Here is an 18,743-nt window from a genome sequence, read left to right as displayed (position 1 = left end):
AATTATACAAATCCACCAGAGCCTGTGAAGACTTGAATGAATATCGTTGAAGATTTTGATTGAATCACAAACTTCCCATGCATGTTTGATGAGATTGAAACATAAAATTTCCATCACACCGTTCCTATTTCACTTTTAGAATGGATGGTGATCATATTCTACAAAGAAACACTGCGAGGGACACTCTGAGGGCGACCTTTATAAGGAAATAGCGTAAACAGACACGCTAAAAAGTTAATAGCCAAAATAAATGTATCTCGTAATATAAATAAATATTCTGAAATATATAAGATGAAATCGACATTATCATAACGTTGTTGCTTTTACTTCCGTAAGCTCAAATTAGAACATCAATATACATGGCGGTAAATAAACCGAAATTACAAATATAAACGAGGCAGGAGAAAAAATTGGAAGGTTTAGTTTGGACGAGTATACAAAAACCTATGCAAAAGATTGTCTACACTCTACAACACTGGAGGAGACCCGAAACCAGCCTCTGCATAGTTAGTTGTAGCTAGTTACCAACTCAGTTAGTCAGAAACCCCTCCAAAAATAATTACCAAGCTTCTCCACTGCACCCTCATATGTAGCTAGTTACAACTATTCCGATGGTAAATATATTATACAGATAATATCTGGGAAGAGAAAATTCAGTCAAAAGTCTAAACTATTAAAATTGTCACCATGCAAATCCACTTTTTCTTATTAAAGGGACATATGAGTGACGCCAAAAGGAGCTAATTAGTAGTAAGAAAATAAAACTTAGTTAGCAATATCCCTTCTTTGAGAAAAAGTAGAAAAAAAAATACAAGGTACCTCAACTGCCAATTAATTTCTTTGCAATGCTTCTGGCATGTTTCAACAGGTGACAGCTTTTTGCACAGTCATCATCTTGTATTGCAGCTTTTAAGTTTAGATAGAAATCTTTGTAAGCTATACCAAACTCTTGAAAACGACAATGATGCGGTTCAGGCATAAGCTGTTCTTGCTCTTGACCGATCACCGGCGTATCCAATAATAGCTCCTTTCCCGATCTACTATGCATTCTACTATCTTCTAGTGCTTCTAATTTGGAAGCCATGACAAGGGCTCGACTGATGCAATGCGATGGCAACTGAAAAGAAAAAGATGTTTCCAACTGTCTTAAATGAAATTCAATATATAAGAAATTTCAACAATTTAATCATTTGAGACCTCAGCGGTCAAACTCAAATGCCAAGGCAATCCCCAAATTTCCTAGCCCTAATGTTGAATTAACTAACACTACTTGAGGAGATATATCCATCACTGCCATCACATTTCTTTTTATCAACTTAGTAAAATCAACTAATGGCTCTGGCAGCAATGACTGGTAATACAACACACACACACATAGATATAGATATATATTGACTTGTGTGAAATAATAGAGTATAATTTCGTGAATTTATTACCTGTGCAAGCTGGGCAACCTTAAATCCAAAACTCCTCTCTGAAACACCCGGTGCGAGCTTGTACAGATAAGTTATATCATCATCCAAGTTGGAATTTTTACTTGCATCACGTGAGGTAAGATGTGATACGTGATATGCCGCCACAGAGCCAGGAAATTCAGTTGACAAGCTGGCAATCTTTGGATAGTGAGTAACAAAGAGGACCATGCTTCGTTTTTGCTTCAGAAGATAATGCAATGTCGCGTGAGCAATGGCCATACCATCATGTGTACTTGTTCCTCTCCCAAGCTCATCAATGATAACCAGTGAATGTTCTGTGCAACAGTGGAGTATATGTGAAGTTTCACTTAGTTCTTCTAGGAAGGTGCTTCTCCCTTCTTGAATACTGTCAGAAGCACCCATTCGGGTGTAGATCCTATCCAGGACGTGCAGTTTTGCTGATGATGCTGGTACAAAGGAACCAACCTACAGAGATCAGAGATGTTTCAATAAAGCAACAGTCGGAAGTAAATTTTAGAGGGAGAAATACTTCAACAACTCTTTGCTCAAAAATGTCAGATACATTGAGTAAACATTGATATTGTTTGTAACAATATCTTCTATTTACCATATTTATGTTTGATTGTTATATATACTTGTATCATTCTTCATTATAAATATATTACCCTTATGTGAATTTTAGACGCAAGGGAGATTAACTTTATACCTAATTTTTCACTACATTCAATAAAAAATACAAAGAATTTGAAAAAAAAAAAAGTTTATGCTGATTTAAAAACATGAGATATCAGAACCTTTCACTTAGCTTTCAGTATTTACAAAACAAAGCGTAAGCACTGCACAACCTCAGCACCTTGTTGCATTAACGGCAGAAAATCAAAGCAGAAATACAGTAGACACCGCATTGGATCTACCTGAGCCATTATAGCAATCAGAGCCACCTGGCGAACATAGCAACTTTTTCCACCCATATTGGGTCCAGTAACAATCTGACAGTACTCTCCGTCTGCATGCAAGTTTGTATCATTTGGGACAAAATTCTCTTGTAAGGTGGTCTCCAAAACCTGGAGAGAAATGACTTGCAATAATGAGCATCTGATTGCCAATCAACAATAGGAACTTGAATTCACTGAGTCAAAGTCAAAAGTATTGCACAACCCCAGTAATTTTGAGAGTGGAGCATTCAGATTCTGTTACACCAGAAAGTTGCAACAGTCAAACAATTCTTCTGATGCACAAGGCAGTGCCTTGGCCATCCAAGAACCCGTTTGAAGGAAATAAATGCACATGATGACTTATACTAAATACACAAACATCGAAACTACGAATATGACAAGCCAGTATTTGAAACTTAAATGGATTCAACAAAACATTCATTGAATTTGGCACAAAAAGTACAAGCAACAAAAGCCTTGTCCCACTGGATGAGGAATTTCATACAAAAAGTCAATGCATTAAATTCATACCGGATGTCTACCAGAACAAATTTGTATCTGAACAGGCTCTTGGTTATCTACAAACACAGGGCGAACATAGCCCTATCACAGAAAACAGACAAATTATATTACAAAATTACAGAAACATTTGAAGGCACTTGAAAATTTCTTTAACAAACCTTATTTCTTGAAAGAATGGCAAGTGAGTACATACAATCTAAAGCTGCTAGTGCTTGAACAGCAGCTTGGAACTCAGCATAGTATTTACTGAAGTCCCTGAGAAAGCTATTCCAAGCAGCTCGGCAAGCAATGCTGAGCTCCTCTTTTGCTAATAACAACCTGTCCAATGCTGTTACTACTTCAGGAGGGTGATACCGAATTGTTTTCTTCGTGCTATTTACCTTCACCCAGTTTGAAGGAACCTTTACATCTGTTGATAACTGCAGCCCAAAAATATATTAAATGGCAGTTAAAACTTGTTCACAGCCAAGATTAACTCAATGGAAAGATACCATTGTTTGAAAACAATTGTAAAATTAGAGTTCTTAACTAATAAACAAGAAATGCGAAAATTGTAATTGTCTATCTTAAATTTAATAAAATAAAGGAAAATTAAATAGAGACACTTGGTAATGTCAGCATGAAAGAAGAAACAGTGTCAAATGGGTATTGAGAACATGAAACAAGCATTTTCATCCATCTTTAGTAGTATTTGACTGAATTTTGGGGCTTCTTTTCTCCTTCAAAGTAGAACTTTCTCAAGTAGCTTGTAAAAAAGCTCTATTTTTCAGTCTTTCGTGTATCACAAAAAAAAACTTTTAATTTAAGAGCTGTAGCAAATATGTTTGATTTGTCAGCTTTTAAGAAGAGAAGCCAAAAAAGGCTTGCCATTATCTTATCCCCTTTTTTGAAGTTAAATTGACTTCTTCAGTTTATCAATTTATGAATTAAGACACATTTGGAGCACAGGTCAATCACTACATAGTAATATTTAGTGAACATTTCAGATCAATTATAAAAATCAGATGTGAATGAGCAAACAATCAGAAATGAGAAAGTAACAAGAACTAGAATACCAAATTTCCAGCCTCTGAAGCATTTAAATATTAAGGATATTCCTTCAAATTAGATTACCTCAATCAAATGAGTTGTTCCAGAAACAGTAATAAATTCCATTTTTTGCATTTTAAGCAATTTGCGATACAAGTCAATCAGTGAATCTAATTGTTCCACTGCCAGCTTGAAATCCTTACGAGCTTTAATGACCTACATGCATTATTATAAAATCAATATCGTTAAAGATAAAAATATGATTAAGGAAATTATAATTTTTTTTTTCACACAAAAAGGCATTGACAAACCTCTGGGAACTGTCCCTCCGAAGCAGTGATCAATTTTGTTAGATCTCCTTGATCAGCTGACTCTATGTTCAAAGATGACAACATTTTTGCAGCATTAGCAATAACACTGTCAGAGGAAGCAGTCAAAATTAACCTTTTTAACAGATTGGAGCGCAATGTGTTATTATTCCCCTCTCCTATGTTAAGTTGTTGTAGCTGTTTTCCAGCTGAGAAAATAGCTTGAATTACTGCAACAAACTGTATAAAGACAATTTTTCAAGTAATCAATGCCTAGCATCTTTCTGTTCAACTAAAATGCCTTGGAATAAATTGGTACCCATCATTATGATGAAAGAAGAATCCAAATGCCTATAATTGTTCAGTAAAATTAATACAAACATTTACAACCATTTCCTTTGCACTGCAATAAAAACACAATAATTATCAACGAGAACATCTTCACACAAAAAAATCACAATAATTGCATTACAGTTTATCACTTTCGTAAAGCTGAAAAATCTACTCATCTAAAAAGCAGTCTCATCTTTTCAAGGAACATCTAAAGGTCAATTTATTGAATATGCCTGAATACAAAATTTAAATACTCAAGTTCTAAAGGTGAAGCTAGTGTTCGCAAAACAAATGGGTATACTCGTGTATTCCTTATCTTTGGTAAAGATTATAATATACTCATATATTAGGTCCAGGTCTCATCTAAACCACAGTCCTGTTACAGTTGGAAACACAATTGTGGTCTAGTCTAACTCACAAGGGTTTCCAAAGAAACATCCGAACATATAAATCTTGTCATTAAGTAATTAAAAGAATTCAACTCTCTTTGTCTCCCTATCTCATAAAGCCTACGTGTTAAAAGAAATTACAAGGATTCTTAGCATGTCTATTGTTCTTAAATTTAAGATGGAACAAAGAAGCATTCAAACATTTAAATCTTGTCATCAAGTAATTAAAAGAATTCAACTCTCTTTTTGTCTCCCTATCTCATACAAAGCCTACGTGTGAAAATAAATTACAAGGAATATGAAGACAATTGATTGAAGTACAGAATATAGGGAAATAAAAGAAAAGGCTAACAAGAAGCCATTTATCACCTCAGATGGGGAAGCAGTGCAATGGAAAATTCTCGTAATTCCACGTTGTATATCAGGTGCTCGGCCAAGAGTTGTCAAAACCAATGAAAGAATGTTTGCTAAGTCAGGTTGCATGATTACTACATCCGGATTGTCTTCAAATTGTCCAAGATTGTTTGTGCCATTACAAGATCCCATGCACTCTGCAATTTCGGATACAGCATGAAGACGTGCAGAGATTAAGGTTTGGTCACATAATGGGTGAGATACCTGTATCGTGCACAAAAACAATTAAATAAGGGTCTCTTTTGGATGATTAAAAAAAATCAACATTCAATGTCTGTATGAGGAATGGAAGCATATCATACCCATTGCCGAAGAAGTCTAGAACCAAATACAGTAAGAGTGTGATTCATAATTTGCAGCAAGGAACCAATCTCAGATCCATCGTTGTTATTTTTCAAAACCTGAAAATACAGCAAGCATTCATTGGCAGCAAGAAAAGGGAATATTAAGCTGGTATGAGGGGAGAAAACAACACTTCTAGCTTGTAAAAAAAAAAAACACAAGGGCAAAAAACATACATTTCAAAGTACACACATTGTAAGATATGAAATCATCCATTGTATTTTGACCCATTGTATGATAATACAGCTTATTCATGTTGTGGTCCAGGACTTTTGATTGCTATACCTTTATATGAATCTACCATGAGTAGTACATAGACCAAAGAAAGAAAGAGCAATTCATGTTCTAGTTTGATCAACTTTATAAACAATGCCAGTTTATCCAAGAACCACAGCACTACAGCAGCGAAAAGGAAATGATAGCTGAAGAGTATGTTTACAATAATTAAGTTCAACCTACTCATAGGAACAGTTTGTAATTGCCATACTAAAAAAAAAGTACAAAAAGAATTAAAACATTCTCAAAAATGCTCCATTCCTTATTAAAAATTCTCAAAAATCTACAATTTATAATTACCTCCAGTTGTTGAAGTGTATTGGCTGAAAGGGTCATTTCCGTATTGTTTGAGAAGGGCCTTAAAGAAACTCCTGAACACAAAATTTTTTCAAAACCAAATTCCTTTAAATGCCGAATGGTTAAGGCCAAAGCTTGGACAGACAAATCTGGCATGTTCATCACCTCCTTTATAACAAAGAGTAGAGACAAAAATAACAGGTAGTTATGAGTTGAAATTGCAACTACAATCAACTTAAAACTACAATTTATAAAGTAAATTTAAAAGTACAATGATAAGGGGAATAGAAAATTAAACACCGAAGTTAACACAAAAACAAGTATATGAAATTTTAGTACTTTGTTAGATCCATCACAAACAATGATAACAAATTACAATGACATATTCAATAATCACAAGATAGACGTTGCCTAAGGGAAAACTGTATAATAAAACCAACAAGAAATTCTGTTTTAAGGAATTTCCAAACCTGCTGCTCGAATAATTTTTTTATAAAATATCAGAAGTTGATACCTTGATTACTAACTGCTGACTTCTGTGCTCCCTCAAATTCTTGTTTTGTAGTGAATCTGGTTGACCGTCTACATTCATGTTATCATACAAGGTCATAACTTCAGAAAGAGCACCCCCATCAATGAAGCAATCTCGTGAAACACGCTCCGCACGAACATTTGAGGCAGGTCCAGCAAAATCCAGCAATAACTAATAACAGATCAGCCAATCACATAATTCAGGCCAAGGGCGGTGGAGTTTTTCCTTGTGGATTATTACAGTAATTCATTTAGTGATTATAACTTAATTATAAGTATATGCCTCCCTGTAGGATAACATCAGTCTAATATTTTTGTTCTAAAAATATTGAGAATAGTAACTACATTATAGTTTCAGAAACAAGCCTTAGATGATTTTAACAAACTTCAAATTGTCAAAATACCATTTTGTTTGTTAGAAAAATTCTAAGAAGTAAGAACACAATTGAAGAAAATTAGAAATCTGACTAATAAAGAAGTGAAATACACGAAAATTGTGGAAAAGGAAAAACCATGTCATGCAAGAAGATATCCAAGCTGCACAGTATATAAATGGTAATTGGTTCTCTAAAGTCTGAAGACACACAGGATGTAATGGTTATCCTACAATGATTTTGGGCATCAAGTCAGTCCTTTAACGCTTAGAATTTAATAGGCATCAACTTGGTTACTGAAGAAGTGTTGCAGCCTCAAATTCATTCCTAAATTGAAGATTCGTTTTACACTAAGAAGGAACAACAAAGGAACAACGTTAATGTTCAAAAACCTTGGTGACAATTTTAACATCCAGTTAGTCTTAATTCTTAGGAAGACCAATTTCAGTGTTATGTTAACTCAACTAATCAGTCTGGACTAATTCATACCTGCCACAATGAAAACACCATCGCATTAAATTGTATTGATAAGTAGTTCAAATAAAATCATTCATTACTGGAAACTTCATTTCTCCATTCAGATAATTAAAATTTTCATTAAATGGGAACCTAAATTTTAATTTTCACACCGAAAATCTGAATTGAGACAAGGGATTTGCACTGTATAATTATCTTCTGTGTCAGAAGTTGAAATACAAATTACAGTGATTGACAAATCAAACATTTTCGATACTTAAAAAAGCATAGTAAAGACCCATGCCTACGAACATCGTGTTTATTCCACTAACCTCCATTCATGAAATATCGTGTTAGAAAAACTCATCCAAATGGTCCCCATTTTAAATGCCTCATCAAACAATGCTAATAAACAGTACATTTTACACAAAATTGCCACTTCTTCATACAAGCAAGACCTGGAGTCAGGCCAAGAAAGAAGCTACCTTGAAACCTGAACTTCAAACTCAATCCTACATCATCCATGTATCGTCCAACGCAGTATCAAGCAACAACATTCCATCAAGCAAAACCATGACAAGTAAAGAACAGCAAGCAACTACACATAAGTTCCATTGCACAAAACAATGAGACAATAAGAGTCGAGCTGTCAAATTAAATCGTTTAAAACTACCTTTTCTGTTTGCTTTGAAAGAGGGTCCCCGAGAAGCAACTCAGCCGGAGACAAGTTCACAACAACAGCCTCAAGCGCATTCCTCAGAAAACCATCACAAAACTCCCCATAAATAACATCCCCGGTCGAAATCTCCACAGCAACAATCGCAATCCTCACATCAGCACCACCCTCCACCCCACAATTCCCCTTCTCCCCCCCAACACTTTTCTCCACCACACAAAGCAAGTAATTACTCTCTCCAGCACACTCATCCTCCCCTCCCCCGATCTCCGGCGCCGCCTCAAGCGTAGCCTTCGTGTAAAGCGCCGAGAGCCCGCGCCCGAACGGCGCAGAGCGGTTGGAACCGTGGGCCTTGATGGCAGCGGTCTCGGTCTGCCGCACCACGCCGACCTTATACCCAGCACTGACGAGCCTCCTGACGTGGACATTCAATCGAAAAGTTGGTATGCTAGCGGTTAAGAAATTGTGATCCATGTGGGCGTAAATGCCTAAGACTCTGGCAGCGTTTTCGGCGTCTTGGCCGAAGAAACGGTATCTGTAACCGACCTCGACCATGAGGAGAACGTCGGGGTGTTTGGCTCTGAGGTGGAGGACCTGCTGTTCGAGAGGAGTGTAGGTTGGACATTTGGAAGAGGAAGGGGGAGGGGGATGTTCAGAGGAGGAAGGTTCGAGAAACTTCTGGAGGAAGCGTTGGTGAAGTGAAGGGGAAGAAGGCTCCTGAAGCTTCTGAAGCTTGCGGGGGGGTGTGAGTTGGGACTTAAGGCGGCGTTTGGAAGGGGAGAATGTGGCGGTGGCGGATATTTTGGGAGTGGGATGGTTGGAACGGGGAGAAGAAGGAGGAGAAGGAGACGAGGGAGACAGAGGAGAGGAAGGTTTGGCTTTGCGAGCAAAGAAGCGGGAAATCACTTGTTGCTTTTGCTTTCCCATGACTGATGTTCGATTTGGCGCGCTTCAGGATTCCACAAAGGACTTTCTTCTACTTCTTCTGTCTTGCAGTAGCTCTCTTCACTTTCACTCTTCTAAAGTCACTTTACCCATTTTTCACTTACAAAAATGAAAACAATAATTTATTATTCTTAAGTTAATAATTTTTTTATAATTTACTTTTCGTAATAGTATTTTTTTATTAAATATATAATGTGACACCCATCTTATATTATTATTTTATTTAAATACTGTGAGTAATACATCTTTACATTAAATCATAATGACAAACATCTCCTTCAATAATTTGTTGAAAGTTAATCTTAAAATAAATTAAAAATCTAAAATCTAAAACTAAAAAAACAAAAGTACAAAATATAAAACTATAAAGTTAAATAATTATAAAACTATCAAATTTTAAATATATAAAACAACATATTATAAAAGTAAAAATTATGAAAATATAAAATAACAAATTACAAAATAATAAAATTAAAAAATCAACAGTTATACAATATTAAAATTATAAAATTATAATAATTTAAAAATATAAAACTAAAAAATTATAAAATTATAAAATTATAAAATTATAAAATTATAAAATTATAAAATTATAAAATTATAAAATTATAAAATTATAAAATTATAAAATTATAAAATTATAAAATTATAAAATTATAAAATTATAAAATTATAAAATTATAAAATTATAAAATTATAAAATTATAAAATTATAAAATTATAAAATTATAAAATTATAAAATTATAAAATTATAAAATTATAAAATTATAAAATTATAAAATCATAAAATCATAAAATCATAAAATCATAAAATCATAAAATCATAAAATCAAATCATAAAATCATAAAATTATAAAATTATTAAAAGAAGGTTAATAACTAAGAGTAATTTATTATATTTTAAAGAAATATACTTAAATAAGTATTTTTTTTAATCATAAAGACTAAAACATAATTTAAATTTAAAAAATAAGAATATGTATAGGTCCATGTCAATATATCATTATTAGTAGTAACTAAAAGTTTTCTTTAAGTAAGTTGAAATGTTAACGAATTATTAGTGGATTAGGTTCATTTTCTTTTTCTTTATCAAAATTTACAATATTTTTAATTCAACCTGGCTCAAATTCGTGACAGTTCTGGTTGACTTGTGTGTTTTAAATCATTTTGACAACTTTAGTTGTTAACAATGTGATGTTCAGTTTTATGTACATTTAACATTTTTCATTGTGATATGTAAAATCTCAATTTTGTTTATAAAATTAAAGTCTATATTAATTTGTCTACATATTACCTTTAATCCATATTAGTGTTTGAAGAGTAATGTATGATCATTTTCAATTTTACATTGAAAAGTCATATGATGTGTTTAAGTGTCTATATGTTACTCAAGAGTATTTTGTGAGTGATTATTATCATCTATGTAATTTAATGGGTGTTTATCAAAACATACCTACTTTTAAGTTTCATTTGAGTATTTAAATAAGAGAGCGAAATAAGTATTGTAATTAGTATATTTTCTCAAATACTCTCGCTTAACAACTGCATTTTGAGTTTTAAATAAGAAAATCAAATGAGTATTGTAGTAGTATATGTTGAGAATCCAAGTGTGAGTTTAAGTCTCACATTGAATAAAAATGAGAAAGTAGAGTCATATATAAAGGTAAAAGACCCATCAACTCATTGTTTTAGGTTTTGGGTAAAGAGTGATGTCTCCCAAATGTCATGAGAAACCTGAGTTTTTTTGCAAGAATTTCTCTGTGAGATATTTCACCCATCCTATGTCCATATATAAATGTTCTACTCCTTTTTCCAATATATATTTTTTTCTCATCTTTATTTTCTTATCTTTTATATTTACCTCTTCTCTAATTTATTTACCTTTTCTCTAGTTAATTTTCTAAGAGATAATCTTACTAGTTTTGAAATATCAAAATATTCCAAATATTCATTTCATGTACCCTAGAAAATTTGCATATTCATAGAGGATAAATTATTGAGAACAGTAATTATTTACGCATAAAAAAATCCATCTTATTAGTGTTCTTACGAAATTTAATGGTATATATATATATATATATTGTAGAAGATACAAAACCAAGTTCGTGTAAGGCAGATTTTTTTTTTAACACGACAAAAACATGTTAATGTAGTGATAAAAGAGAAAGAACTTGAAAGAAAACTTGACAGATTGATAATCTAAAGTGATGATGCCAATATATTCAAAATACTAATTAAAAAAAAACTGTAATGCATTATATTGTGCATGCCATTTGTTAAGAAATTTTATTGCCAGCAAGCAAGGATTTGAGATTAGAACAATATCTTGATTTTCTTTTTTAAGCAGGGGATTAGAGGGGTTTTGTTCATATAAAACATGATCTCATATGTAACTAACGGCCATACTTGAATTGGCTTGACAACTTTATCATATAACATATATTATTATTGTTCTATATAATTATCGTCATCAATCTCTTAATCTTATTCAATCATGGGTTTACCACACAGTACATAGCAAAATCAAACAATGTCACCGAACACATGGCAAAGTACCATAAAAATATGTTCTAAATGTTAAATACTTATGAAAAATAAATTAAAAAAAAACTTAAAGTGCACACATCTAGTGTGGTTTGGTTCGATTGAAACTAATTATGCCATCACCACAACCAAACTTTTACAATTTGGGTTGCTTCGGTTAATGTGGTTTTAAAACAGTTTTGCTAGGTTGAATAACCACTTAACTTACAAACATTACTGACGAATAAAGTTAAAACAAAATATTATACACACTTTCTTCTCATATTCAAAGATAATTTAAAAAATAGTAAATATACAATTTAATTGAGATTTGAATAATTAATAAATTTATATATTTTTAATTTATTTTCTTTATAAATTTCTATGAGATTGTTTTTTTTAAAGATTATAGGATTTGAAAAACAATATGACCTAATAACGGTTAATCTTATTTTGTAGTTTTCAAGTAGTTGGTTCACTTGTTTTTGTTTTTGTTTTTTTTTCTTTTTAACATTCTTTAATATATCCATTAATTTGTTTCTGAAAAAAAAAAGAATGAATTGAACAATGAGCTGAATATATATACACAAATAAAACAATATTTAAACAAATGAATTACAAAATATTGGATACGGAAGAAAATGATTTTTTTTGAATAAAAACTCAATAAAGAATATTCAAATGAATGAATGTTTACAATCGGTCCTTACAGAGGATTTATAATTGTGAAAGAGTAAAACTGATTTTTTATACACATGGTAAAGTAAAGGAATATTGTATTTTGAAGAATAAAAAAATTACCAAGACTGTGTATATGCTAATTTATTACTTATTTTCTATTTTGCTTTCTTCTAATTAATACAGTAATTGCACTCATTATCATTTTCTCTTTTATGTCAAATGTTGGCCAAATATTAAGTTAAAAAACCTATAAAAACCTATAAAAACCTCAATCAACCAGGAAAAAATATTTGCATTGGTTACAATTTCTCACCCCAAAACATTAAAATGTTAGATATCGAAGTCTCTTTTCCGTCGATATCATTTACCTATCTATTTATTTTTATCTATATTTCAATATATATATATATATATATATATATATATATATATATATATTAACATTTTTTTGTTGATAACATGAAAACACCGTTTCTCTAAGGACCAAAATATGACATGAATAACCTTATAGTTAATAAAAGGCATGCAAACAACAATTGTAAGATTCCTTTGTTCCATGGAAGATAATGGTCGGCAAATAATCATTCTTCATCCTATCCTTTCCACAAGTTTTAGGCAGAATAAGATAATTAATTGTTCCATGAGTTTAGGCAGAAACAAACAGCTGTAGAGCAAAGCATGCTTCAACTTTTGTTATATGAAAATACATCCTTTGGAGCTTCAGCCACGCCTACAATTTTATTTATGTAATTTTATTATTATAAGTTTTTGATAATTGAAATTAAGTTTATTGAGGTTTTCTTATATGTATTTTATTGAAGGTTCAGAAAGGTCACACAGAAAAGTCTTTACATGCTTCTTCGTTCTCATCAATATTATTGTTGTTTAATATTATTTGACAAACTGAATAATTCTAGCTACTTAGAGGAGGCCAACCTTCAACCATGCGTGACAATTTTTTATCCCCATTGAACTTTGAGAGTGTAGTTTTTCAACCAGTATTTTTCTTTAAATTTTTAATATTAATGAAAGTGTAATCTGGCAAAGGGACCTGAGTGGGTATATATATTAATTCAAGATAGAAATAAAATATGGTTTTGTTTATATAATGAAGTAGCTGATTGTCCAATTCTGAACAATAATTGTGATTCCTTGTCGATCTCATAAAGTGATTAATTGATTGAATAATCTGAAATTCACGAACGCTGTACCTTTGTCGTGTCTGAGTGGGATTCCTGTGTTTCTTCACAGAGTAGGATCATTTTCTTAGTCAATGACTTGTTCTGGTTGGGTATATGGCTGATTGAAGGGACACTACCAACTCCAAGATATACATGGGGTATCTTCTGATTCCTTTTCAAGTTCTAGTATCAAACATCATCATACAATAAGTTAGGCTCACATGTGCATCTACCCACTAATTTCTTTACAAGTTTGTAATTTTTATCCTCTCAAGTGTTCAAGGAAAATAGTGTTTGCTTCATATTTATTTCATGCCAAATAACTTTTTCAAAAAAAATTTAAGAAAATGTTTGCTAAAAAAAGAATCGAGGTTTGATATTTTAAGATGTCAAATATTTTTAATAAAAACAATAATTATAAATATATTGTATTGTATGGTCTTCTGATTAATTTACGACTGGACGATCTACATAGTCAAAAACATAAAAGAGATCACTTCAAATTGAGTGAGTGACTGTATCAAACATACCAAATGATTATCTTTAAACAATGACTAGATTTCATAACAATTAACTTACGATAAAACATAATTAATACTAATTGGATTATGATTAGATTATAAATATTCTAAAATCTATAATAAAAAAATAAATTATTATATTTATTACTCATTAATTATTAACCTAGTCGAATCTTTATTAATTTTTAATATTGAATATTAATATCTTTTATAAATATCATTCTAGCTACGAATAGTGACGAAGATGAACGTTAAGACACATTATACTCGAAGAATAACCTCGACCCATAGTCGAAAGAATAGATGTACAGTCTCATTTTATCTACATCTATTGCATATTTATTTTTTCTTTCCATTATTTTTACTATCTCTTTAAGTATATATTAAGAGTTAAAACACTTTTATAGTGTCCATGAATAACTTTTCTTTTAAGATGTCCTTAAAGAAAACTTGACAAAACAATGGATATCACATTTGTGGGTTCATGCTCTTGTGACAAGGATGAAGATTTGTGGTGAAATTTTACCCACCTATTTCATCCAAGTTTACTTATTTTTATATTTTATCCTGATTTTTCCAGCATCAATCCAAAAACATGTTCCATGCTCATCCAAATTTGTACGATAGTTCCATCTGCAATAACATTGCAAGCCTTAATGACTCTAGTAAGGACAGTTTTCTCCTATTGCAACCTCTTCAGCACGCACACGCTTACCCGATTCGCTGTTTCTGCTGTTTATTTCATCAACTGCACACATCAGCCACAGAAAGAGGACAAAGACTGGTTTCTTAACTGCATAACTTTGAAATAAAAACTTTTCTATGAAGAAAAGTTTGATTAGTTTTGATTATATTAGTTTTTTATCCTCAGTTTTTGCTAACCATATCGTGCACTCCTTCAATTCAACAGTGGACACCAGTTAAAAGAACCACGTCCTGCCTCATTTGAAATAGAGTTATGCATTACCTGAAAAGCTAGATGCAAAACCCAGTCATGAAAACAATAAAAATTCATAACCTAAAGCATATTTACAGAAAGGGTTTAAATTTACACATGAAATACATATATTATTCTGATATGCATGGTAATAAAATGATCAGTTTTGTAGAGTCTTGCACGTTTGTTGTGTGTTTTGGCGTTACAATGTGACAATCAATGATCAAGTTTTATACACAGTCTGTTAATTGTTCTTGGACGGTACAGAATGTGTCGGCACGAGAGACGAATGTTGACTTGAATAAGCCTAAACTATTGAGTCTACTATACCAGTTCAATGAATAGTGCCCTCCAATTCATAGCTGTTCTTCTATTATTACCTCACTACCATTCACTCTACCTGGCTAAAGAACAGAATGAAGTTTCATCTGTTAAAATTAATTTATGTTAAAGGTAAAGTCTGAACACTCTTTTCATACCTTTCATAAACTGAAATAAGACTTTCATATTTGTCATAGAAGTATTCAAAGTATGCAATAAAGAACTCCAAAAATACTGCACCTAAAAACAAATCATGTAACTTTTGGGGATTTTGGACATGTGGTCTACTAAAATTGATAGCAAACATTGATACCACAAATTCCAACATTTTCCAAACTGCCACCCTTTGAGTCTGCAAAGGTGAATTTCAGGAAGGTGGAACAAGTTTTCAACCCTTTGGGGCAGGACAGAAATATTTTATTGGGTTTATCATTTTATTTTTGTTATTTCAACGCTTGTTGTGATTAAGTAATGGAAAAAGAAATGCACAAGCACGACTATTTCGTGGAATTTTTATATATAAGTCTGTTTGTGCACTGTTTCCCTGTCAAATACTTTCCCTTCCTTCTCTTAGTCTTCTCTGCCACCTCTGTGAGTTCTGTTTTGGAGAATCCAATTCCAAGCCTAACATTGAAGTGAAACTCTGTGAGGCAAGGCAAAATGGGGTGCCAGCCATTGGAAAAGGGAAAACCAAAACATAAGAAGGGGTTATGGTCACCAGAAGAAGACAATAAACTCAGAAACTACATCCTTAAACAAGGTCATGGCTGTTGGAGTTCTGTTCCCATTAAGGCAGGTTGGTTTCTTTCTTCTTTCCTGGTTGTGACCTTTTGTGAATCATACCACAGTTAGCATATTCCTTTTATGTACTATACAAAGGGGCATTATTCCTTACTTTTAATACTGTTATATTATTAAATAAGAAAGGTCTTTCTTCCTTTATTTGAAAGTATGTCTACTACTTATTTGAGCAAAGATTATGTTATCAAATTGAAATGTTGGCATCTTTCACTTCAGTAAATTTCAGATGTCTTAGTAAGCTCTTCTTTGCCCTTTGTTTGGATTAATTCTAATAAATTTATCCAATCAATTCTGCTTATGAAAAGGATACATTGGTAGGGAAAAGTAATACTTGTGAATGAAGTGTATTTTTCAGACTAAGTTAAGCTAACTCTTCTTCATATGTCCTCAAATTACACTAAAACTCCAGTCTTTTAAAACTTTACACAAATTTTCTATTTTGAAAATATCACTAAGACTTCTTGACAAAAGAGACCACTGTAAAGATATAAAAAAGTTGATGACTTGGTAGTTACTAAAAATTAATAATCCTGCTTGCTAAAGTAATTTGATAATTCTGGCTTGCGTAATTTTAACATCTTATGGTAAGACTAAACGGGCATTTTGTGTAAAAGTATATTTGCTGACAAAGATCAAAAGTGTTTTAGTCAGACCAACATGCATTTATATAATATTTTCAATGTTTACCTGACATTGATGAAGAAAATACATTTATCTGAAGGCTTGCAAAGAAGTGGAAAGAGTTGCAGACTAAGATGGATAAACTATCTGAGACCAGGACTAAAGAGAGGGAAGTTCACCAAACAGGAAGAAGAGACAATCCTCACCCTTCACCACATGCTAGGCAACAAGTAAGCCACAAGAGTAAATCTTCTTTCACTTTATCAGTTTAAAAGTTTCAGTTTTATGACCAAGTTAACACAGAATAAGTAAACTCTGTAATTTTCAGTCAAAAATATTGAAGACATGTCAGGAGTAGGTGTTAAATCTTAATTGTGCATTAATTAGTATAAGAAGTTATGCAAAGTAAAGGAAAAGACAGAGTCCCTTAGTTCAATATTTGAGGCTGAAGCTATAAAATGCAATTAGAATTGGAAGGAGTTTAATATTTGATTCAGTTTTAGAAAAGCAACTAGGGCATTTAAAACGAAAAGTAAAAGGAAAAATTTGATAAGTAAGTCAAATCATGGATTGGCTTAGATGCCATGCTTCATTTTTTAAAGAGGGATGAACATTGAAAACAATAAAAAAAGTCTTTTCAACTATTCCTCAGTTCTGTTGTATATTAAATTTAAATCTAGTCCAATACCATTTGTCTAGTGTTTCAGAGTGTCCCTTCTTATATTCCAATCAGTAAGACAAACTATTCACATAAAGAATGTGTGTCTGTAAAACTCAGAACAGAAATTCAAACTACTGTTTAAACTCTTTGTCATAATTTCTCTCACATGTAGTGAAGATTGCTGAGAAAAACTGGAATTATATTATTGGGCAGGTGGTCACAGATATCACAGCATTTGCCAGGAAGAACAGATAATGAGATTAAAAACTACTGGCATTCATATTTGAAAAAGAAAGAGGCAAAAGCTAAGGAAATGGATTCTCATAACCAAATAAAGTATGCTAGCTCAAGCTCAGATACCATGGAGTCTTCAAACTCTCTCCAAAACCTTGCAACTCAAGGTACACAGAGTTGTAACTTCACCAAAGAGGCTAGCCAAAGCTCCTTGCCAAAACTGTTATTTGCTGAGTGGCTTTCATTGGATCAAGTAAACTCTGCAAATTCAATTGACTCTTTTGGTTTGAGGAATGGATTTGATCAAAATTCAACTATTCAGGAGGCTGCAATCCATGATATGTCAGATATACCCTTTGGTGGAGGGTACCATAGATGCTTGGCTAACATTTCAGCCCCTGAGATTTTGAATTCAGAGCTGAAGTATGCAAATCAGATGGCGGAAAATGGTTTCATCCATTGTGTGCCTGGAGTTGACTTGATGAGTAGCAATTTCAGCATGAGCAATGATGCGATAATGTACATATGAGAAGTAAGTTTCGGAGTTGGTCAACAAGGAATAATATCATTTTCTAATTTTATACATACACAAAACAATCAAACTTAAGCTATATAAAATAAAAGTTGCATTCCAAGTTGTATGTTCTATTCTTCTACCCACTTCCAATTATTTCAATGCGATACAGCTATGTAATTTCGTTTCAGTTTAAGAAGTCAACTTCTGATGGTCTTCGTTGTTTTTACAGAAAATCACATTTGATTGAGTGCTATTTGGCTAATGTCTACAGTTTTGGACATGCATGTGAAAATTACTACGAAATATCACGCTAAGGTTAAAACGAAGTAATTAAATCCTTACAAGTCAATTTTACAAACACTCCTTACCACTTCTATCAGATACGCCAATACACAACGTGAATACCAACTTATTAGAGTATGTTTGGGAAAGCCTTTTTTTCAAACATTTAAGTAGTTTCCCAGAATAAGGAAAAACAGTT

General features: G+C 32.3%; 2 protein-coding genes across 3 annotated transcripts; one reads left to right on the top strand and one right to left on the bottom strand.

Moving 5' to 3' along the window:
- Positions 1 to 260: 260 nt before the first annotated feature.
- On the bottom strand, positions 261 to 9,320 carry MSH3 (homolog of DNA mismatch repair protein MSH3). 2 transcript variants are annotated; one of them, XM_047318001.2, is made up of 13 exons: positions 8,316 to 9,320; positions 6,796 to 6,984; positions 6,285 to 6,449; positions 5,669 to 5,767; positions 5,322 to 5,570; positions 4,234 to 4,470; positions 4,007 to 4,138; positions 3,052 to 3,312; positions 2,903 to 2,974; positions 2,351 to 2,500; positions 1,437 to 1,901; positions 820 to 1,117; positions 261 to 638 (listed from the first exon to the last, which is right to left on the bottom strand). In XM_047318001.2, exons 1-12 carry the CDS (start codon positions 9,243 to 9,245, stop codon positions 821 to 823), a joined length of 3,246 nt encoding a protein of 1,081 aa, XP_047173957.2. In that variant the 5' UTR covers positions 9,246 to 9,320; the 3' UTR covers positions 261 to 638; position 820. The 2 variants fall into 2 exon arrangements, with proteins under 2 accessions (XP_047173957.2, XP_047173956.2); XM_047318000.2 differs by having other exon boundaries at positions 261 to 1,117.
- Positions 9,321 to 15,958: 6,638 nt separating this feature from the next.
- On the top strand, positions 15,959 to 18,493 carry MYB19 (myb domain protein 19). The gene is made up of 3 exons (XM_047318005.2): positions 15,959 to 16,224; positions 16,951 to 17,080; positions 17,725 to 18,493. Exons 1-3 carry the CDS (start codon positions 16,089 to 16,091, stop codon positions 18,272 to 18,274), a joined length of 816 nt encoding a protein of 271 aa, XP_047173961.1. The 5' UTR covers positions 15,959 to 16,088; the 3' UTR covers positions 18,275 to 18,493.
- The last annotated feature ends 250 nt before the right edge of the window (positions 18,494 to 18,743 follow it).

The sequence above is a fragment of the Vigna umbellata genome, chromosome 8 (genome assembly GCF_029865625.1).
Source record: "Vigna umbellata cultivar VRB3 chromosome 8, Vumbellata_1.0, whole genome shotgun sequence".
In the NCBI taxonomy this organism is placed as follows: Eukaryota; Viridiplantae; Streptophyta; class Magnoliopsida; order Fabales; family Fabaceae; genus Vigna; species Vigna umbellata.
Note: the sequence above shows the minus strand (reverse complement) of the source record. Positions and strands in the feature narration are given on the sequence as shown.